The sequence below is a fragment of the Trichechus manatus genome, unplaced genomic scaffold (genome assembly GCF_000243295.1).
Source record: "Trichechus manatus latirostris isolate Lorelei unplaced genomic scaffold, TriManLat1.0 scaffold00024, whole genome shotgun sequence".
Lineage (NCBI taxonomy): Eukaryota > Metazoa > Chordata > Mammalia > Sirenia > Trichechidae > Trichechus > Trichechus manatus.
The window spans coordinates 4348763-4371287 of NW_004443960.1; the positions used below are offsets into that span (position 1 = coordinate 4348763).

The 22525-nt window shown below is 55.6% G+C and overlaps 1 protein-coding gene across 1 annotated transcript in view; it reads left to right on the plus strand.

Moving 5' to 3' along the window:
* The window catches only part of MGRN1 (mahogunin ring finger 1), a 65509-nt gene that overhangs the window by 22291 nt on the left and 20693 nt on the right, over nt 1–22525 (plus strand). Inside the window, exons 2-8 of the mRNA XM_012554638.2 lie at nt 2807–2925; nt 5435–5523; nt 6837–6983; nt 8440–8557; nt 17963–18029; nt 18729–18778; nt 21542–21589. Coding sequence (XP_012410092.1) covers nt 2807–2925; nt 5435–5523; nt 6837–6983; nt 8440–8557; nt 17963–18029; nt 18729–18778; nt 21542–21589 — 638 coding nt within the window. The remainder of the gene's footprint in view (nt 1–2806; nt 2926–5434; nt 5524–6836; nt 6984–8439; nt 8558–17962; nt 18030–18728; nt 18779–21541; nt 21590–22525) is intronic.

Here is a 22525-nt window from a genome sequence, read left to right on the forward strand (position 1 = left end):
TCCATGGCACTCTACTTCTCTGTTGGGTTCAATAACTTGTTGCAGTGGCCCCACAGAACTCACAGACCATACTCACAATTATGGGGTTTATTAGGGAAGTGACAGGTTACAATTCAGGATCAGTTCTTCGGTCTGGATAGCTTCTTGGCTGTGCCCACAGGCAGGCCTCTCCCTTGGCTCCTGCACCCTTTAGGCTGGCCTCTGCCCTGCTTGAGCAAGGGTTACAAAGCTTTTTAACTCCCCAGTAAGTGCCTAGAGGCACCTCACTCGGCCAGGAAGCCTCCTGCACAAAGGTGCTCAGCTCTCTTGCTCCGTGGGTGGCAAACCTACTATAACTGCCTTGTCCCATGGGCTGAGAAGCCCACCACACCATCTTGTGCTGGTCTTCTGGTTCTGCTTCTCTCCACTTCTGTGTCATTGCTTCTTGCCATCTCCAGTGTTAAAGCTCTCATTCTCTTTCCTGGGTCTAGGAGGTTTTCAGCACAGGAACCTCGGGTCCAAAGGATGCACTCCACTCCTGGCTCTTCTTCTCGATGGTAGTGAGATCCCCCCTCTGCTCTGGAATTGGCTCTCTTTTAAGCCTAGTGGGATGGCAAAACTGACCAATCCCCTTGCTAGGGTTCCATACATCTTATTTGCATGGTCTCATCCCTAAAGTGGTTCCATGCACCTTATATGCATTATTAGCAGGCACCTTGTTTGCATTATTAGCAGGCTGTCCAATCCCCTTGGTGGGCCACAAGCACTTCATTTGCATAGTCACACCGAGTCACTGTGAGAGTTGCAAGACCACTCATGGCTAAAAGGGCCAAATTAAGTAATTTGCCACACTGCGCGAAACAACCAAGAACCCCAGAGACCTGATCTGCTGACTGGCTTACTCTGGTGGCTGCAGAGACAGGACAGTGCCTTCCCAGTCCACTGGCTATCACAGAAACTGTCTTCAGCCCACAGGCTCTCGGCCTTGATTTTTCTCATCCCTAAGAGACGATAGACGTGTGTATGTATTTCTTGCGGCTCGGGCGCATGTGTGTAGACGCAAATGGGGCTGCTCATGTCCTTACCTCTGCCACTCTTCACCTCACCGTTACGCAGGTCACCTGGACACTCAGAGATAGGACAGTCAGAATCCCGCGGGCAAAGAGGCCGCCAGCTGTCTGCTCCTGTGTCCCCTCAGCCAGTCCCAGTAAATGGGGCGAGAGGGAAATGGTCATCTTTAGCTGTCATGTCTGAGAACTGCCCCTCTGAGGCTTGGTGGCTGTGGGGTCCTGAGCGTGTTGGTGCCACATCACTGGAATTTATAGGCCAAGATTGGGCCCGTGGCCTCTGTCAGGCCCTCTGTGTGTGGAGGTCAGCCATTCTGATGGCAAAGGCCTTGCGCGTGGCTCATTTTGTGAGCACACGCCCTTTGTGACTGGCGATGACATCACTGACTGCCGTGACTGCCGGAAGTGTATTTTAGCTACTGATTTTTATTGACTCAGGAGTCCCCGGGTGGTGTAAATGGTTAATGCGCTCGGCTACTAACTGAAAGGTTGGAGGTTCAGGTTCACCCAAGGGCCCCGCAGAAGAAAAGCCTGGCAGTCTACTTCCCAAAGATCAGCCACTGAAAACCCTATGGAGCATAGTTCTACTCTGACACACATGGGATTGCCATGAGTTGGAGTCGACTCGACGGCAATTGGTTACTGGTTTCTTGCTTAAAAGTGCCACATTAGTGCATGTTCCCTGAAAAGGCGTGATGCAGAGCAGAAGGTGTGGTCTTCTGTCCCCTCCTCACCTGTCCCAGCTTCTCTAGTAGCGCTCAGTGTGCGTCCTCCCAGACCTTCCTGTGTCCTCACAGCTCGTGTTGTACACGTCCACGTGCGTGCACTTACCTGCAAAATGGGACTTAGAAAATGCACGTGACTTTTTGTTTTAATTTTATTGTGGTAAAATGTATATAACCAAAAATTGCCATTTTAACCATTTTAACCGTTTTCAAGTGTAGGTGCGGTGACAGTCACGTTCACCATGCTGTGTAACCACCACTGCTATCCATTTCCAGAGGTTTTCATCATCCCAGGCAGAAACTCAGTTTCAGCTTGGTTTTTTCCTGACGAATATTTTGTGACTGTCTTTTTCTATCAGCCTGTCCAGGTCTGTGATTTGCTTTAACAGTCCGTGGCGTTTCATAAACTCAGATGGTGCCATGAACTGTTGCTGGTTGCTGTCGAGGCAATTCCAACTCATGGCGACCCCGCGTGTGTCAGAGTAGACCTGCTCCGTAGGATTTTCAGTGGCTGATTTTTTGCAAGTAGATCTCCAGGTTTTTCTTCCAAGGTGCCTGTGGGTGGACTCGAACCACCAACCTTTCAGTTAGCAGCTGGGTGCGTGAACCGTTCCACCACCGAGGGACTTGTTGCCGCTTTATTTTTTTTCTCTCGCTGCAGTTGGCGTTTTCTGATTTCCAGTCCACAGGGTGAGTTAGGCGCCCCCTCTGTTCCTTGAGACAGGCCCTGTCCTGGAAGGAGCTGGCTGAGCCCACTGAAACAGGGCTGTGTTCTCAGAAAGGGCGCACAGGCCCACGGAGGCCCATGAATTCCCCTGGGGACCAGGTGAGGTCCCACACAAGCTCAGGTGACCCAACGTCCACAAGGTCTGGGTTGGCCTGGCCGGAGCAGAGAGTGGCAGGGGCAGTATGCAGGTCAGTGTGCTGCCAGCCCCCCTGAAAACGGGGGCTTCTTAGGGCTGGGCCCCTCAACCTCCAGAGCTCCCACTGGGCTGTGTGGGGCCTCGTAATTGACAGCTGTGTTTTCTTTAACAGGAAACTACTTTGCCTCACACTTTTTCATGGGTGGTGAGAAATTCGACACCCCTCACCCTGAAGGCTACCTCTTTGGTGAGAACATGGACCTGAACTTCCTGGGCAACCGCCCGGTCCAGGTGAGCTGGGGCAGGGCCAGGGTGGGCTGCCCATGGCGCCGTGAGGGTCAGAGGAGGCCCTGGCCTGGTCCCTGCCTTCAGCCCCTCTGCGTCCCAGCTGTGTGGATGATGGGCACTGAGTCACCCCACAACTGGTGAGATGTCAGCTGCCCAGAAGGGCTGTGAGGTTGAGCTGAGCGTGTGAGTGGGGAGTGTCTCAGTGCTGCCCTCTAGAGGCAGGAGAGCGTGGGGGCAGGTTACTGAGGGACAAAGCTGTCTTTACTGAACCTGGCTGCGTGTCCAGGCTTTGTAAGGTGGTATAGGGAGCTTTGACCAGTTTATAGGTAGGATCCTAGCCTCTTGGATTCTTTGCTTTAAAAAAAAAAAAAGACATCACGTCCCAGAAGGGAAATGCCAGTGGCAGTGAGCACATTTTCAGAATTTGCCTTCTCTCAACCAAAACACAAAACCCGTTGCCGTCAAGCCAGTTCCAACTCATGTTGACCCCATGTGTGTCAGAGTAGAACTGCGCTCGACAGGGTTTTCAATGGCTGTATGGACATAGCTCGCCAGGCCTTTCTTCTGCAGCACCACTGGGTGAATTCGAACCACCAACTTTTTGGTTAGTAGTTCAGTGCAAACCACTCATGCCACCCAGGTGTTCATGTGCTCGGTGCACATTTGGCACCTGCTGTGTGCCTTGGCCTCTCCCAGGACAGGTCTCACCCCTTTTCCCCAGTGGGCTGCAGACTGCGAAGAAGAAAACACTTGCATGACAGGCACTAAACAGGGATCGAACAGGAGCTGCGACGGGGACAGAGAGGGTCTCGCCCCACGGAAAGTCCGTGGCTGAGCCGGGATGCACCTAGTGGGAAGGAGCCCCCCGCACACAGAGCAGGTGCACAGGCAAGAGCAACCCAGCTTGTGTTGTGTGGTGCCAGCCCTGCCCTCCCAAATCTGCGAAAGCAGGGACACAGACCTCGGCTTACCCGTCTCCGTACCTTCAGCCCCACTCAGGGCAGGGCCTGGTTCACAGAGGCCTCTGTAAATCTTTCCTCCTTTTTTTAAAGTTTTTTATTGTGAAATAATTGTACATTGACCTGAAGTTGTAAGAAATAATATAGGGAAACCCCACGTGCTCTTCACCCAGTTTCCCACAATGATAGCATCTGGCAAAACCCTAGTACAGTGTCACAGGCAGGAAGTTGACATTGATACAGTCCACCCACCTTTTCCAGATTTCACTGGGGTGTGTGTGTGTGTGTGTGTGTGTGTGTGTGTGTGTCTGTGTCTGTGTCTGTGTCTGTGTGTCTGTGTCAGTGTGTCTGCATGTGTCTGTGTGTCTGTGTGCACTCTCTGTAAATCTTTATTGACATCTTTATTGTTTCTTAGGGCTGCCATAGCAAAATACCATAAGCGAGTGGCTTTGTTGTTAGTGGATTTATTGCCGTGCAGTTCTGGAAGCTAGCAGTCCGACTTCAGGGCATCGGCAGGGCCCTGCTCTGTCTTTTTCTCTGGGCTCTAGCGTCTCGTAGCCCCAGGCATCCCTTGGCGCCCCCTGGCGTCCCCTGGTGTCCCCAGGCGTCCCCAGGTGTCCCTCGGCGTCCCTCGGCATCCCTTGGTGTCCCCAGGCATCCCTTGGCGTCCCCTGGCATCCCCTGGTGTCCCCGGGCGTCCCTCCGCGTCCCTCCACGTCCCCCGGCGTCCCCTGCCGTCCCTCGGCGTCCCCAGGCATCCTGTGGCGTCCCCTGGCATCCCCTGGCGTCCCCGGGCGTCCCTCCGCGTCCCTCCACATCCCCCGGCGTCCCCTGCCATCCCTCGGCGTCCCCAGGCGTCCCTTGGCGTCCCTTGCCTTGTAGAGGGATCCTCACACGCTGCCTCCCACTGTATGTCACTCTCCCTGTCTGTCCCCCCTTTCTAAGACACCACTCGGATGGGATTAGGGCCCACCCTGCTCCAGTATGACCTTGTTAACTGATAACATCTGTAATCCCAAAACCCACTGCCATCAAGTCGGTTCCACAGAGCCAAGCCAAGGTCAGGTTCCCAGGTTCAGGGGCTGGGACCTCAGCACATCTCTTTGGGGGACACAGTCTGGTCCACGACATTTACTGACCATTGTCGTCACGTGAAGTGACCGCCTTGTTCACGGGCCGAGTGGACGCCCCGTCCCACCAAACAGGAACGTACTTTGAGATCCCCGGTCTTAACACCCCTTCCTCCCTCCGGCCAGGCCAAGGCCGCTGAGTGCTTTCCGGAACTGGGGGGTCCTGGCTGAGTGGCTTGAGGAAGCGAAGCCTCCAGAGTCATTCTGATGGCTCAGGTCCTGGCTTTACCATGGCCATGGCTAGCCACGTTGTCTGTGCTTTTCTCACGTGTAAAACGAGGGTGATTACAGCACAGCCTTCGCAGAGCACCTGGCGCCCAGGGGTCCAGTGTGGCCGTGACCCTTGCTGCGGTCAGTCCTCCTCCTCTGTCCCCTGCCACTGTCTGGGGAGTCACCTGGGGTTATTTGGTTTTTCTCTCCTAGTTTCCTTACGTCACTCCCGCCCCCCACGAGCCGGTGAAGACGCTGAGGAGCTTGGTGAACATCCGCAAGGACTCCTTGCGGCTCGTGAGGTAACCTGGGCACTGCCGTTCGGCTGGGGAGGCCAGGCCAGCTCTGTGGGGCGTCACGTGGTGCAGAGGCCCTGCTTCGGTGCTTTGGGAAGAGAAGAGGCATTGAGGGGTCCCATCCAGTCTCTGCCCTCCTTTCTGTAACCTCAGGAGGCTGCGGTCAGGATAGGATGGTCCATGGGAGGGGAGAGGTCAAGCAGAGGTCTGTTGTGGGACTCCATCCTTTAACCCAGGGTTCTCCATGGGGATGATTGTTTTCCTGGGGGACACTGGACAAGGTCTAGGAATGTGCCTGGTTGCCACACCTGAGATGGGGGTGCTCCCGGCATCTGGTGGGTGGAGGTCAGGGGTGCAGCCCCACCACAAGGAATGATCTGGAACAAAGTGTTAACAGTGCCGAGGCTGGGAAGCCCAGGTCTAAACCAAAACCCAAACCAAACCCATTGCCATTGAGTCGATTCCGACTCACAGCAACCCTATAGGACAGAGTAGAACTGCCCCATAGGGTTTCTAAGGAGCGGCTGGTGGATTCGAACTACTGACCTTTTGATTGGCAGATGAGCTGTTAACCACTGTGCCACCAGGGCCCGGGTCTAGGGGATCTAAAGTCCGTCCAGCTTTCATGTGACCACCTGAGACTTCCCAGCCCCAGTGGCCCCAGAGACAGATCTGAGCGTGGTGGCCCAGCAGGCCAGCACCCAGTCAGGATGTCATGTGGGATGTTTCTCAGACATTATGTCCACCTGTACCCCCTGGGGGTTGTGGTACAAGCCAGATTCTGACCCAGTAGTTCCGGGCTGGGCCTGAGATCCTGCACTTCCAGCAGGCCCTGGGGACGTGCTGGTCAGCGGCCTCACTGAGCAGTGAGGGTGTGTTCCCGCCCAAGCAGTGAGGGTGTGCTTCCTGCTGGTCCTGGGGCCGGCCTGGGTGGGGCCTTGGAGTCCGCCACCCCTGCCAGGACTGTGGGTTCCAGACAGGTGCCGTATTGGGTGTTCCCTTGCGCAGCGCATAGGGTGGCCCCCCACTCTGTGATGAGGAGGGAGCCGGCCCCACATGTCAGCGGTGCCGGGGCTGGGACACCCTGTGTGCAGCATCTGGAGCTGTCTCTAAACCAAGAGGCTCGGTTCCCTTTTCCATGGGTCAGTAGAAAGGAAAGGAAACCTGGATTGTAGGGCCCTATTGACCAGACGGGAAGGGCCCCAGCAGTGGGTGTGCCAAGGCGGTGGCTCAGCAGGTCTCTCAGCCCCAGTGCCCCAGCAGTGGGTCAGCCAGGCAGGCCTGGGCCCCGCTCACCTGTGGCCACATCCCCCTCTTAGGTACAAAGACGACGCTGACAGCCCCACTGAGGAGAATGAGAAGCCCCGGGTCCTCTACAGCCTGGAGTTCACCTTCGACGCAGACGCCCGCGTGGCCATCACCATCTACTGCCAGGCGACCGAGGAGTTCCTGAACGGCACGGCTGTGTGAGTCCACGGGCAGCCAGCAGGCGGGTGGTCAGGGGCTGGGGCCTGGACAGCCTGGGCCCCAGCAGCTCTGCTACCAGACCAGTTATTGCTGAGTTGATTCCAACTCGTGGCAACACCCTGTGCGTCAGAGTAGAACTATACTCAGTGGCTGGTCTTTCAAAAGTAGATCACCAGGCCTTTCTTCCAAGGTGCTTCTGGGTGGACTTAGACCTTGAGCCTTTTAGTTAGCAGCTGAATGCTTTAACTGTGTGCACCGCCCAGGGCCTCCAGCTGTGCTCCCAGCTGTGTTCTGTGTTGAGCTTTTGGATAAGATTTTGAGTTCCTGTCCTGCTGGCCAAGAGAGTTTGAAATCTGTACCCCAGTGCCTCCCCCTCCCGTCTCCCAGGCCAGGCTCCACCTGGTAGGGCCTGAAGGGGAGCAGGAATTTGCTCACCTCCTTCCCCTGTTGGGAAAAGCAGTCAGAAGCCAGATTGGGATCTGGGGATGGCACCCTGGTGGTGAGCTTGGGCTTTAAATCTGGCGCTGACCCATCCCTGCTGAGTGGCCCAGGGCACATGACTCCTGGTGCCTCAGTTTCCTCAGCTGGGAAAGGGGGTGGCTGGAGCCTCTCACGTGGTGTTCTGAGAACAGGACACCTCTGTGCACAGTGACTGGGGAGCAACACCAGGCTGTCAGTGAGGAAGCAGGGGGGTGGGGAGAGTGCAGGCAGGGGCACTGCTGTTGAGCCTTGTAAAGAGAGACATCAGTGGCCATGTGTGAATGGGCTCAGCCTCTCCGGGAGCCATGCCTGGCATCTTCGAGAGCAGAGGAGAGGGGCAGAGGTGGGCACCTGGGCGCTCCCTGGTGCCTTTGAGGCGTGGGGAGCCCTCCACACCGCGCGCCCTGGTGCGTTTGGGTGTAGGGAGCCCTCTGCACCGCGCTCCCTGGTGCCTTTGAGGCATGGGGAGCCCTCTGCACCGCACGCACTGGTGCCTTTGGGTGTAGGGAGCCCTCTGCACCGCGCTCCCTGGTACCTTTGAACATAGTACCTTGTTCATTAAGAAAAGAAACGAGCCATACAAACCAGGTAGAGAGACGTGAGCCACATACAGAAAGGTCGCAGAGTTGGCGGCGGTTGTGGGCTCTAGAAGGGTTGGAACTGCGTGACCCAGCCCAGCTGTGTGACCAGCAGAATGAGGCAGTGACAGCCACGTGGAGGGGCTTTCAGGGACAAGGGCTGTGTGGCCATGGAGGCCACCTCCCTGCCTCCCCAGAGAGAGCCGTGGACTTGCAGCTGTGGGAGATTCCTGCTTTGTCCCTAAAAGGAACATGGGTGTTGGCCCCTGTGTGGAGAGTGTGTGTCGGTGGGGGTCCTTGGTGGCTGCTGGCAGGAAAGGGTCACTCAGCCGGCCCCCAGAGTGGTGTGTGCGTCAGCAGAGCCTCACCCCCTCCCTTCTCTTTTGCTGCCCCTCAGATACAGCCCCAAGAGCGCCGCCCTGCAGTCCGAGACTGTCCACTACAAGAGAGGGGTGGGCCAGCAGTTCTCCCTGCCCTCCTTCAAGATCGACTTCTCGGAGTGGAAGGATGATGAGGTAATGCTCCTGGACGAGCCCCTGCTGGTTCCTGACCCCTTTTCTGAATTCTCTCCCCTTGGGGTAGGGCGGGCACAATGGGGCTGCTGTGGTCAGCTCCTGGGATGGTGGCTCAGCACTGGGAACAGCGGCCCACCAGGGCCGAGATCTGAACCTGTGTGTGCTGATGGCCGGGGCGCGGCTGGCCTGAGCATTGGCTGGAGGCATAAGCAGAGGCCAGACCACGCAGCAACAGCGCCGGGCTTGGTACTGTGTGAGGAAGCCGCTCCCTTGCTGTTGTTGGGGCCACAGGGCTGTGCTTGGCAGGACCTGTGAACGTGGGGTGTCAGTTTCACAGTCGGGGCTTTATTTCACACGTAAGGGAAAGGTGTTCATTGCAGCTTTGTTTACAATTGAAGAAGTTGGAAATAATCTAAATGCCCGTCCGAGGGGATTGCATATTTATATTATGGGCACCACGTATGTGTATGTAGGAGCCACTGGGTGGTGCCGACAATTAACCCACTCGACTGCTAACTGAAAGGTTGACGGTTCAAGCTTATCTAGAGGTACCTTGGAAGAAAGCCTGGTGATCTACTTCCAGAAAAATTAAACATTGAAAACCCTATGGAACACAGTTCTGCTCTGACACACATGGGGTCGCCATGAGTTAGAATCAGTTCAACAGCAATTTTTTTTTTTTAGCATATATATTATGGGATCCATAGTTCATTTTACATTATGGGGTGCCATGCAGCCTTAAAGCAAATGAGAGAGGTCTGTATATACTGACGTGATGCAGAGAGCCCTGCTGGGTACAGAGATGAGTAAGTATGATCTTTGATCCCAGATAGATAGTTCTTAAAAGAGCACAATGCTCAAGGCAGACATTCTTTACTAATTAAGCTAAAGTGTTGTTTGGTCTTAAAAAGACTTCAGGGGATATTTTTGGTTTAAGATTTAAAGATTATCTCAGGGCAGTAGTTTCGGGTTCATCCAACCTCCATGGCTCCAGAAAATCTAGATTCCTTTAAAATTTGAAGTTCTGTTCTGCATTTCCCCCCTTTTGATCAGAATAGAATGTTTGATCAAAATGGTCAGTAATGGTGGCTGGGCATCATCCAGTTCTTCTAGTCTCACGGCAAAGGAGGCAACTGTTCACAGAGGCAATTAGCCACACATTCCATTTCTTGAGGTATAATTTGTGTATCATAAGACTCCCCTATTTTAAATGTACAATTCAATGATTTTTAGTAAATTTATGAGTTGTACAGCCATCACCACAATCCACATCCAGTTGTAGAACATTCCTATCTTCTCAGTAGGATCCCTCCTGCCCATTTTCAGTGAATCCCTGTTCCTACCCCTCAGCAACCACTCATCTGTTCCTGTCTCTGAGTTTGGCTTTTCTGCATATGTTTCACAGAAATAAAGTCAGGCACTGTGTGGCCTTGTGTGTCTGACTTCTTTCAGTTAGTTCAATTATTAGGTTTTTAATGGAAGGTTCTTATCGTTAGGTGCTGTCGAGTCTGTTCCGACTCATAGTGACCCCATGGGACAGAGTAGAACGGCCCCATAGGATTTTCTAGGCTGTAATCTTTATGGGAGCAGATCACCAGGTCTTTCTCCTGTGGAGCCGCTGGATGGGTTCAAGCCACCAACCTTTCGGTTAGCAGCCAAGTGCTTAACCGTTGTGCCACCAGGTCTCCTTTAATAGAAAGTATTCATGTATTATGTTATTAAAAATTAGGTGAAGTGGAAGGAGTGGAGACCATAGGGTGTGTTGTGGTGTAGGAATTGGCCGAGGAGTTTCTGGAATTGCAGAGAAGGCGAAGGCCACGCTGTGGTGTTTGTGCTTGCCAGTCAGGGTTCTCTGATGGCAAGCAGCAGAAGCCACCTGAATGACTGAGGTGAGAGAGCAGGCCTTCTGAAAGACGCATGTGGCCATCAGGGTCACAGGGAGAGCTGCACAGCCAGCCCCTGACCCAGTGCAGGCGCCGTGGACCCCTCCTGCCCCCGCCCAGCCCCACCAGAAGGTTCTGTCCCTGTACTGCGTAGGTCCCAGCTCAGACCCAGCACGGCATGTCACTAGCTTGGGTTTCCTCTTCCCCCTTTGGAAGGGGGTGGGGCAGGTGCTGTGGAATGGAGGAAGGCAAGGGCAGCCAGAAACGGGCTGGGCAGGCAAGCGGCAGGGTGAGTCTGGGCTGAGGCTGCACTTGCTTAGCGACCTCCATGGTTGTCTGGTCCCTCGGCGTTTTGGCTGGTCCCTGGCAGTGTGCTGAGGCAGGCCGACAGCTCGGGTTCTAGACTCCCAGGGATTCACTGGTCCTAGGACACATCTAGCTTGTGAACTGGTCCCGGCGCCATGTAGGGCACCCCCTTTAAATCACTCAGTGTTTCTTATATGTACTTTAAAATGGGGGCTTTATCAGTCATTACTGTAGATGGGGAAACTGCTGACGTCGCCATAAATAGAAGACTCCGTCGATTAAGCTTCATGGAGAACAGAACAGTCACGTCATTATGTGTCTTCGCTGCTGAAGGCGTTGAGGGCACGTTGGCAGGGTTACAGACACGCAGCCCCAAAGTCGAATTTCCCCTCCAACCCAAGGTTCTCAGCCACCACACTTGTGACTTCTGGGGTCAGATAATCCCTTGTTGGGGTGTCCTGTGCACTGCAGGATATTGACCAGCATCCCTGGCCTCCACCTACCAGATGCCAGTGGCATCCCGTTCTCAGTTATGGCAGCCACAGCTGTCTCCAGACATCGCCAAGTAGCCCCCGGCCGAGAGCCCCGCCTTAACGTTATTAGCAGGAGTGGCTTTCTCCCGGCAGGTTCTGTTCTTGAACACCTGCTGGAAGCACCTGAACCTCTCGCCAGGCGGTCACCAGGCGGTCACCAGGCTGCCACCCTCCTTGTCATAGCCATTTTTCAGATTTGCCTTTTTTGTGGTCACAGCAGTGACCTATGCTCGTAAAATAGGTAAGTTGCGTGGAGTGTTTGTGAAGCACAGCCGCCCTCTCCCGAGGCCCGTCGGGGAGGAGTATCCCGGGCCGTCTGCATGGGCTTGTTTTTACCGCAGTGCAGTCATACTGTCCCAGCGTTACTCCGCAACTGGTTCTTTTTTTAAGCAGCTTTATTGAGATATAGTTCACATACCACACAGGCACGCTTTTAAAGTAAGTGTCCAGTTGAGTGATTTTAGTATATCCAGAGTTGTGCAGCCATCAACACTAATTCCAGAACGTTTTCTTCACCCCAGAAGGAAACCCTCTACCCCATAGGAGTGACTCCTGTTGAACATTTGTGCGCATGGATGTTTTCACTTCTCTTAGGTGTAACGTGCTTTTTATTTGCATTTTGTTGCTGAATTATACTGGGGACGTCTTTCAGTGTCAGGACTTACTGATCTCCTCCAAAGTCCTCTGTGGGTTGGCTGGTGTCTTCGCTAACTTTCCTCATGGACTTAAAACGTTCATTTCAGTCACAGCCACGCCTGCTCCTCCTTCGCCCTTTGCCTTGTTCCTACTTCCCAGCATGCACGTGACCTGTGTGGTGGGGAGACCCCCAGGCTCCCAGGGTGTGAGGCAGAAAGAAGTTTCATGATGGGCACCCTCCAGGGCCCTGGGGGAGGCCTTGAGCGTGATGCTCGCCCATCAGCCCCTTTCTCTGGACTGGATGTCCACCTTTCCTCAGAAAGCCTCTTCATCTTTGTACTAAGAATGAAACAGAAGTCTCTCCGGCTCACTAGTGGGCAGAGGCTCTCTGCCCTCTCCTGCCATCCCTTTGTGGTTCCCACACCCACTGTGTGTGTGGCTCCTGGGTAGCGCTGTGGCCTGGCTCTGTGTGTGGCTCGTTGGTGGTGCTGTGTGCCCGGCTCTGTGTGTGGCTCGTGGGTGGCGCTGTGTGCCCGACTCTGTACATGGCTCATGGGTGGTGCTGTGGCCTGGCTCTGTGTGTGGCTCATGGGTGGTGCTGTGTGCCCGGCTCTGTGTGTGGCTCGTGGGTGGTGCTGTGTGCCTGGCTCTGTGTGTGGCTCATGGGTGGCACTGTGTGCCCGGCTCTGTGTGTGGCTCGTGGGTGGCACTGTGTGCCCGGCTCTGTACATGGCTCATGGGTGGCGCTGTGTGCCCGGCTCTGTGTGTGGCTCGTGGGTGGTGCTGTGTGCCCGGCTCTGTACATGGCTCATGGGTGGCGCTGTGTGCCCGGCTCTGTACATGGCTCATGGGTGGTGCTGCGGCCTGGCTCTGTGCGTGGCTCATGGGTGGCGCTCTGTGCCCGGCTCTGGCAGTAGGAGCTCCTGGGAAACGGAGCAGCTCCCTGGTGGCCCCACCTTCCCTGGGTGCAGGCCTCACCGTCCATGCGATGCAGCCGGGATAGGGTGTCGTGACCCCCAGTGGCACAGCCTCCCGGGCCTGGTTCCACAGGGCAGGTGGGGCCACAATGGGGTCTCTTTGTCCCCTGGGCCCTGCACTGGGCCAGCACAGAGGGGTTTCCTAAGAACCAAAACCAAACCCATTGCCGTCAAGTCAATTCCGACTCATATCATCCCTATAGGACAGAGTAGAACTGCCCCGTAGGGTTTCCAAGGAGTGGCTGGTGGATTCAAACTGCTGACCTTTCGTTTAGCAGCTGAGCTGTTAACCCCTGAGCCACCAGGGCTACAGAGGGGGTTCCCAGTAAGGGTTAACTGAAGACTGCGAAGGAGTTACGGTGCAGTGGTCACTGGGTTCTGTCCTACATCCTGCGGTGCCCACCAAGGTGAATGTTAGCAGGAGGCAGCAGGGGCAGTAGCTGGGGCAGGACTTCTTCAGTTTTAAGTGACAGAAACACAACTCAGTCTGGCTTAAGGAAAGGAAAAAAGGAATTCATTGGCCTAGATTCTGAAAGAGCTGGATGGCTCGGGGTTTCTACCTGCAGGGCCCAAGCAATGGCATCAGGGCGGGTGTCCCTGCCGCTCGGTGCGCCCTCCCTGCAGACCAGTGAAGGGATGGTGTCGGCCAGTCCATCTGAGGCTGGGTGCCCGCTCTGGCCGGGTTGGAGTCACTCCACCAGCCTGCAGGGCCTGGCGGCTGATCCTGTCACTTTCTGCTGCCTCACTGAGCCTTGGTTCCCCGTCCGCAAAGTGGAGATAGGAGCAGTCCCTCCCTCCGAGGGTGCCAAGTGCCAGCCCCAGAGAGGAGGTGAGAAGGGAGAACCATCGCCCCCTGCTGGTGAGATTATGCACACACCTCCCAGACCGTAGCTATTTAAAATTCCAACTGCAAAACGGAGCTGCAAGCTGGTGCCGAGACAGCGTTCAGGTTAGAGGGCAAATGAGGAAAAAATCTCTAAATAAAATTACCAGCTCCAAGGAGTCGGCACCAGGCCCATGTTCCAGCAGCCAAGCTGACACGGGGGAGCGGGTGCCAGGCCCTTCCCCCACACCTCTGCTTTCCCACCTCCTCTGTCGCGGGAGTGAGGCCCCAGTGGGCCCTCTCCTGGGCTCAGTTATGGGGCTCGTGAGGGACGGTGTCTGAGCCCACACCCAATGCCCTTGTCACAAGCACTGGTGACCGGGAGGGTCGGTGGCCAGATCACACCCATGCACGTGACTGAGGTGTGGAGGGAAGGACCAGGCATACAAAGGGACCCTTGTCCCGGAGAGTGTAGAGGAAACCCAGGAGGAGAAGCGGGTGGGGCAGGGGATTCAGGGCACCCACCTGCAGGTGCGGGAGCGAGGGAGATGAGGTGGCTCGCCCTGTCACAGACCCAGGCATCTGAAGTACAGCCCTTCCCTGGGACGCACGAGCTCGAGCGCTGGCCGGGCCCTGACCCGTGGGCATGTGGACATGTTGGCCCCTTACCAGGGTGTGTAGTTTCTGGGTGTATGTGGACCTTTCCATGGAGGGCCCCCGCAACCCAGCACAGCCCTCTGACCTCTCCCTTCGGCGGTCAGCCACCGCTTCTTTCCCCCACACCTACAGCCCCGGCCCAGAGGAGGCCGAGACTTGATAGCCCCACACAGGAGTGTTTCTCAGCTCCCATTGCCCACAGACTTGGGGCTTCTCGTCGCTGGTGTCAGAGTGCTCTCCTGGGCACTGTGCTTAGAGCTTTGCGTTTGGAAGAGGAAAAACAGGCTCATGTCTTGGCTTGTTCACAGTGAAAGGACGGGACCCAGGCTCGAACCCACAGCCCTGAGTCTCGGCCTGCCCTCAGCACCTCTGTCCAGGGCCTGCCACCTCCCGGCTGCTCTCCCGACCAGTCCCGGCATCCCCGCTAAGATGACGGTGCAGCCCCCCACCCCCGCCTCCTGTGGCCCCTGGGTGTGGTGTCTGCCGCCTGACAGCCGCCTCTCTCCTCGCGTGTGTCGGTCCCGGGCCTGGGGGCTCTGTGGCCCAGCCCATGAGCTGACCCCAGTCTGAGCGGGTGTGGATTGAAGGCTGGGTTGGCACTTGTGTTCACAGGTCTATGGTGCAGCTGACGGTGCTTTCCTAGGGCCTTTGGTGTGGAGGGAGATTTAAGAGTGGGTGCTTGGCTTCCAGATGAAGCCAGCGAAGCCCCCGGTGTGCGGGGGGCACCAGCACTGTGGACTGGCGCTCGGCAGGGCTTCTGGTGCCTTCCACGAAAACAAGGGCGGCCCAGGCGCCGACAGGTGGGTGAGGGTGGGGATCTGGGCTGTGGTCTTTCCTGTGTGTCTGTGTGTGTGTATGTGTGTATTGTGAGTATGTGTGAATGTGTCTCCGTGTGTGTTAGCGTATGAACGTGTGTGTGAGCATGTGTCCATTTGTGTGTGTGTGTATGCATGTGAATGGGTGTGTGAGCGTATGTGTGTGTGTGTGTGTATATGAGTGTCTATATAAGTGTGTCTGTGTGACAGCATGTGTCTGTGTGCTTGTGTCTCTGTGTGTCTGTGTGTGCATGTGAATGTAAGCGTGTCTGTTGCGTGTGTATGTGGGATTGTGTGAGTGCGTGTAAATGTGTGTGAGCATGTGTCTGTGTATTTGTATGTATGAGTGTGTATATGCCTGAACGTGTGTGTGTGTCTATATAAGGAGTGTGTCTGACTGTGTGAGAGCATGTGTGTTATTTGTGCGTGCGTCTGTGTGTGTATGATTGTGAGTGTGCATGTGAATGTGAGCGTGTATGTGTGATTGTGTAAGTATGTATGTGGATGCGTGTGAGCATGTCTGTGTGTGCGAGCATGTGTGTGTGTCTGGATTGTGAGCATGTGTCTGTGTGCATCTCTGTACGATCGTGTGAGTGTGCATGTGGATGTGTGTGAGCGTGTCTGTGGATATGTGTGTGTGTGTGAGGGCGTGTATGTGTGATTGTGCGAGTGTGCGTGTGAATGCGTGTGAGCATGTATCTGCGTGTATTTGTGTGTGTGAGCGTGTGGATGTGTCTGTGAGTGTGCATGTGGATGTGTGTGAGCACGTCTGTGCTAGCGTGTGTGTATGTGTGCCTATGAATGTGTGTGAGCACATGTCTGTGTATCTGTGTGTCTGTCTGGCTTGTGTGTCCACGTGTGCCAGTCTGGGCCCCCAGTTGGGCGTTGTTTGCACGCGTACGTCTCTGGGCCCTTCTCTCTGCTTGTCCTTTGTTGTCTGTTTTGTCCCCTCTCCTTGTTTTTATTTTTGGTAGGAATTCCCGGTGTTGACAGATCATAGGAAGAATCATTCTTTCTGTCCCCTGAATAATGGTAATAACAACAGCAGTAGCCACCCCAAGTGGCACATCTGTGCTGGGTCAGGTGGAAGGACTTGATGGCATCATGTCTCTGGAACCCATGAGGTCGATGCAGTAATCACCGCATTTTACAAAGCAGGAAGTGGAGGCTCAGAGAGGCAGAGTGGCTTGAAATGGAAGTCACCTGGGTCCCCGGGTGGGGACATGCAGGAAGTCCCTGTGTCCAGAGCTCGCTTCCACTGCCCACTTCCTGGAGGGACCAACGGGGGACGGGGGGCCCTGGGCTTCCCCTACTTCAAGCTCATCCAAACCTGGGCTTGCTGAAAGTGCCTTTTCAGATCTGGGTGGGCCTTGCTGTTTCTAAACGTGTCCGTTCCCAGGGGACTGCTTAGCTGCGGAGCCAGGATTCTGGTGCGTCAGCCCAGGAATGGCACCACTGTGACGTTTTCTGAAGGGCGGGTACTGCAGACGGGCCCTGGGGCCTCTCCCCTCTCCCCACCGCTGTTCCAGACCCCGAGGCGGAGGCAGTGCTCTGCGCCTGGCCTGCTGGGGTCACTGGGGTCCCCGCGTCCTTTCTCTTTGGTGTTTCAGCCACCCTTTCTTTGTTCTGTTTTGTTCTTGGGTGCCATCGAGTCGATTCCAACTCAGCAACCCTGTAGGACAGAGTAGAACTGCCCCATCGGGTTTTCTAGGCTGTAAATCTTTTATGGAAGCAGAACGCCAGCCAGGTCATTCTGCCGCGGAGCTGCTGGGTGAGTTCCGGCCGCCGACTTTTCAGTTAGCAGCGAGCGCTTGACCGTCGCTCCACCAGAGCTCATTGTCTTTGTTTTTATCCAGCTTTATGGAGGTCCACCTCACATACCACACAATTCACCCCTTTAAACTGCTCAAGTCAGTGCTTGTTAGTGTGTTTGTGCAGTTGTGCAACCATGATCCGTTCTTCTAGTAAACTTTTATTGAGAAATCAGTGTTTTTTTACTCCAGAAATTAAAAAACACAAGCATCTGTGGGCTTTCTCTGGGCAAGCGGTGAGGGTGGGGAGACAGGCAGGGTCTCGCGAGGAGTCGGGGTGGATTATTTACAAGGTTCCTTTCCTCGTTCCGATGGTCGTACAGAGCCGACAGTGGGAGCTGAGAGTGTGTAGTGGGACTCCCGCCCTGCGGGGCCCAGGGATGGCGGTCCTGAGACCCAGAGTGGGAGTGGCCAGCAGGGTGCGCGGGGGAGCGAGAGGTCCTGGCAGGCAGGAGGTGGTTGTTAGGTGTGGTGGAGTTGATTCTCACTTGTAGCGCCCTGTAGGACAGAGTAGAACTGCCCCATGGGGTTTCCGAGGCTGTAATCTTTATGAAAGCAGACTGCCACATCTTTCTCCTGTGGAGCAGTAGGTGGGTTCAAACCACCGACCTTTTGGTTGACGGCTGAGTGCTTAACACTGGGGCTCCTTCCGGAAAGAGGGCGCAGGCATATTTGAGGAATGGACGTGGCCTGGTCTGGCAGCAGGGGTGAGCGGGTTGGGATGAAGTTGGAGTGCATGGCGGGCCGCACGGGGCCTTGTGGCCATGGGGAGGAAACGCCTTTAGAGCATCAGGAGCCGGAAGGGATGTAAGCCCCGGAGGGTAGTGGAAGGGAGGGTTTCTGCTGAGGGGTCCAAGCCAGGTGCCTCTCTCCCTCACCTGCTTGTCCTCGCATCCCACTCTGACCCTGACTCTGCGATCCGGCTGCCGTGGTCCTGACCATCCTTGCTTCCTTCCTCCCTCAGCTGAACTTTGACCTGGACCGGGGCGTGTTTCCGGTGGTCGTCCAGGCCGTGGTGGACGAAGGGGACGGTGAGCAGCGTTGGCTTCTCCTGCCTCTCCCGTCTCCCCGGGAGTGCTTCCTTCTAAGCTCTGGACCTGCAGGAAGACCCCCTCGGGCCCTGCACCTGGCCAGAGTGGATGGGAGCTGTGGGCTCCGCTCAAGGGGCAGGTTTGGGCCCCGTGGCTGCAGGCACCAGAAACTTCAGCTCTTCTTCACCGGGGCTGCTGCCCAGGTGTTCAGCACCTTCCTCCCCTCCCTGGCTGGAGCCCCTCACTGCTCCTTCTCATCGCGGGACTGCAGCTGATGGACGGGCTGGTGTCTCCATCACCCGCCTCCCCACGCACACCTGTGTGGGTGAGCTGGCTCTGTCACTGCAGTCACGGCCTCAGAGAGCCGCCTCTGCTTCCTGGGCTCACACGTACCTGTGAAGCACCCCAGTCACGTGATGAGGACAGGTAGCGGGAAGGGCCAGAGCTGGCCTGTGTGCTTCGTGCCGAAACGTCCCTCCGTGTGTGAGTGGGACAGCAGGTGGCCATAGCAGGGAGCCCATGGGCCACGAAGTCAGGCCCAGGAACAGACTCAAGACTCTCTTACTAGGCCCTCGAGGGTGTGAAACCACAGCCTGCTCGGTTGAGGGGGGCGAGGTCCGGGTGAGGGAGAACGTACTGGCACCTGCAGAGCTGGGGGCAGCCAGCTCTGACGACTCTCCTTTCCCTCCCTCCCCGCAGTTGTGGAGGTGACTGGCCACGCCCACGTGCTCTTGGCTGCCTTTGAAAAGGTGAGTGCCGTCTTGCCCACCTGCCCCTCGTAGGGGGCGGCCTACGTGAACGTGGGGGCCAGGCTTGGAGAAGTGGGCCTAGTGCCAGTGGCCAGGGCAGGGGGATGATTCCCCGGAGTTCCAGGCCAAGGGGATGATTCCCCAGAGTTCCAGGCCAAGGGGAGGATGGTGCTTCCCAGGAGGCTGGGAGAGTGTTCTAGACTGAGGCCGGCCCTTTAGAACTCTTGCGTGTCTATGTTTCTGTATGTGATGTGTAGGGGTGTGTGTGGGGTGTGTGTATGTGTATGAGTGTGTGTGTCTGTGTGTGGTATATATGTTTGTGTGGGGTGTATATGTATATATATGCGGGTGTGTGTGTGTGGTATATATATGTGTGTTTCTGTGGTATATGTATGTATATATGTGGGGCGGGGTTGTGTGTGTCTGTGCATGGCGGCTTTGGTAATGAGGCCCATCAGCACCCCAGGGAATCATAAGGGAGTCACGTATTCTACGGATGGTCAGACCCGTTGGTGACTTCTGGTTCCTGGGGGGCCACACAGACCACTTAGTGGGTGTCCATCCCCGCAGCCATCGAGTGTCAAAGCTGTATTGGGACAGGGTCTCTGCTCACTGAGGACCTCACCAGAGGGCAGTGGGGCACATTCCCTAATGCCACGGCCGACACCCCTGCCCCCATGGTCTGACATCCGTCAGCACTTGGCAGCTGTGAAGTGTTTCAAGTGCCAGCCCGTGGCCCCTCTCTGTTTTCCAGGCAGGCAGCAAGGTCCCTCACTGGCCGGCGGGATGGGCCTGGGGCTCAGAATGTTCTGGGTTTTTCCCGCTGACTCTTGGTTCCCCATCCCCGTGTGTGAGGCTCCTTCCTGTGACCAGGCCTTTCCAGAGCGCCCCAGGGGAGTCAGCGCAGCTGGTCCGCGGCCTCTCTGGCCTATCTGTCCTCTGGGTGAGGCAAGGTGCCCCGTATGGACCGCACCCACCGAGCCGGTCTTGTCCAGGGAGATGGTCACTGTTGGCCCCTGATGTCCTCTGGCTGACGTTCTGTCCTGTGCCCCTAGCTTAGAGCCCAGGGAGGGGCTGCTTGACTGGCCGAGTCGAACCCACTGGCAGTTTCCTTCCGGCCCTGCCAGCCTGTCCAGCACCGCTTGGCTCGGCTGGCCCAGGAGGGCTGCTGGTGCCGCCCCAGATCTCAGGTCGCGTACCTCGATTGACCCTGTCCATCTCCAAGCAGCGCATCTCCCTGGGTGCCGCCCAGCGCCGCTTGCTCTCCGCTAATTTGCTCTTTTGGTTTTTAGAGCTTGAGCTTTTCCCTGCGTGTGCTTTCTCCCCCGCTAAGCTACACCGTGGAGAGCCGGATGGGTTCGTCTTGAGTTGCACCTAGGGGCTCTTACTTGATGTGGGGGAGGGTCTTGTGCTCCCTCAGACCTTGGCTGAGTGCTCTTACACTGCAGTGTGCCTGTGAGTCACCCCATGTGGGTTTCACGGGTCGGGCCCAGGAGTCTGTGTCTTCACAGGGCGCCCAGGTAGCTGTGACCCAGGTGTGGGACCATGTTCTCAGAAACCCTGGTCTGGCCCTGTGGTCTTCACGTGGCCCCTCCTGTGTCCAGCCGTGGGCGTGGACTGACCAAGGAAAGGCCTTTCAGCTGGCTTTAGTGTGTTGTCCCTTATTTCTACCCAGACCTGGAAGCCCCAGGCCACCCTGTTTTGTGGGACACGTTTATGTTAGAGATGAGAAAGTGTGTGTGTGTGTGTGGTGTATGTGTGCGTGTGTCTGCTGTGTATGTATGTGTGTCATCGTATGTGTCTGTGTGCCTGTGTGTCTTGTCTGTGTGTCTTGTCTGTGTATGTGTCTCTGCTGTATGTGTACGTGTCTGTGTCTGTGTCTCCCGTATGTGTGTGTGTGTACGTGTCTGTATGTATGTATGCGTTTGTGTGTCCATGTGTATGTGTGCCTGTGTCTGTGTTTATAGCTTTCTGTATCTATGCATCTTGTCTGTGTGTGTCTGTGTATGTGTGTGCTGTATGGGTACATGTGTGTCTGCTATACGCATATATGTGTCTGCGTGTATGTGTCTTTGCTGTATGCATACGTGTGTATGTGTGTCTGTGTACGTGTGTGTATGCGTGTCTGTGTATTTGTGACTGTTTCTGTCTATGTCTCGTCTCTGTGTGTGTGTGCTGCATGCGTCCATGTGTCTATCTGCTATATGTGTACGTGTGTATGTCTTCGTGTCTGCTGTACATATACGTGTGTGTGTGTGTCTGTGTGTCTGCTGTGTGCGTGCATGTCTGTGTCTGTCTGCCGTGTGCGTACGTGTCTGCGTCTGCTGTGTGTGTACGTGTCTGCTGTGTTTACATGTCTGTGTGTGTCTGTGTCTGCTGTGTGTGTACATGTCTGGGTGTATGTGTGTGTGTGTATTTGTGACTGTGTCTACGTTTCTGTGTCTGTACGTCTTGTCTTTGTGTATCTGTATGTGTGTGCTGTATGCGTATGTGTGTGTCTGTCTGCTATACGTGTCTGTGTCTGTCTGCTGTACGCATATGTGTGCGTTGTGTTTGTGTGTCTGTGTGCGTGTCTGTGTCTGTCTTCCATGTGTATGCGTTTGTCTGTGTCTGCCGTGTGCGTACATGTGTCTGTGTCTGTGTGCATGTGTGTGTCTGTGTCTGTCTGCCGTGTGCGTGCGTGGGTCTGTGTGTGTCTGTGCAGCTAGTAGAGCTGAGATGTACCAGCTCTACGACTTAACCTCTTGTTTCTTCTCCTGGCAGCACATGGATGGCAGCTTCTCTGTGAAACCTTTAAAGCAAAAGCAAATTGTAAGTTGACCCCACTCGCTCTTGTAAGCCTTTTTGCTTTAAAAGACATGTGCACACACACACTCAGAGTCCAGCAGCTTGCGTGCATTGTTCTGCCTGGGCCACCCTGGCTGCTGCCGCCAGCTACACGGTACCTGTGAACTTGCCTGTCTCCAGGCTGGGCCGTGGGCTGGAGCACCTGGGACGGGGCCCCTGAGTGAGCGCGTGTGTACTGCATGCCCGCCGTGTACCAGCCACGGCTGCAACAGGCCTGTGCCTGGTCTAGGTTTGAACCCCATCCTGGTGCCTGGAACATAGTGCCAAAAAAAAAAAAAAAACCAACTCATTGACGTCAAGTCGATACCAAGTCATAGCAATCCTGTAGTATAGGGTAGAACTGCCCCGTAGGGTTTCCAAGGCTGTAACCTTTAGGGAAGCAGACTGCCACATCTTTCTCCAGTATAGCGGCTGGGGGGTTAAAACAGCCAACCCAAACCGTTGTGCCACCAGGCTCCCTTAAACGCTTTCTACAACATGTAAATACAATCCTACACTCCCAGCGCCTCCATCCTGGCCCTTCTTCTCCCCATACGTCACAGTTCCTCCTGACATCCACAGGGGTCTCCTCGCTCCTGCCCTCACCTTCCAGGCCCAGCCCCAGGCCCACAGCCAGACCTCACTGTTGAATCAACAACTAAAAGCAGCACAACATCCCGTTCTGTTGCTGTTGAGTTGATTCCAGCTCATAGAGACCCCATGTGACAGAAGAACTTGCTCCATAGGGTTTTCTAGGCTATAATCTTTACGGGAGCAGATGGCCAGATCTTTTCTCCAACAGAGCGGCTGATGGGTTCGAACAGCAACCTTTCAGTTGGCAGCTGAGTGCTTCACTGCACCACCAGGGCTCCTTGGAACCTAGTAAGCCTTCAGTCAGTACTTGCTGAAGGAGTGGATGAA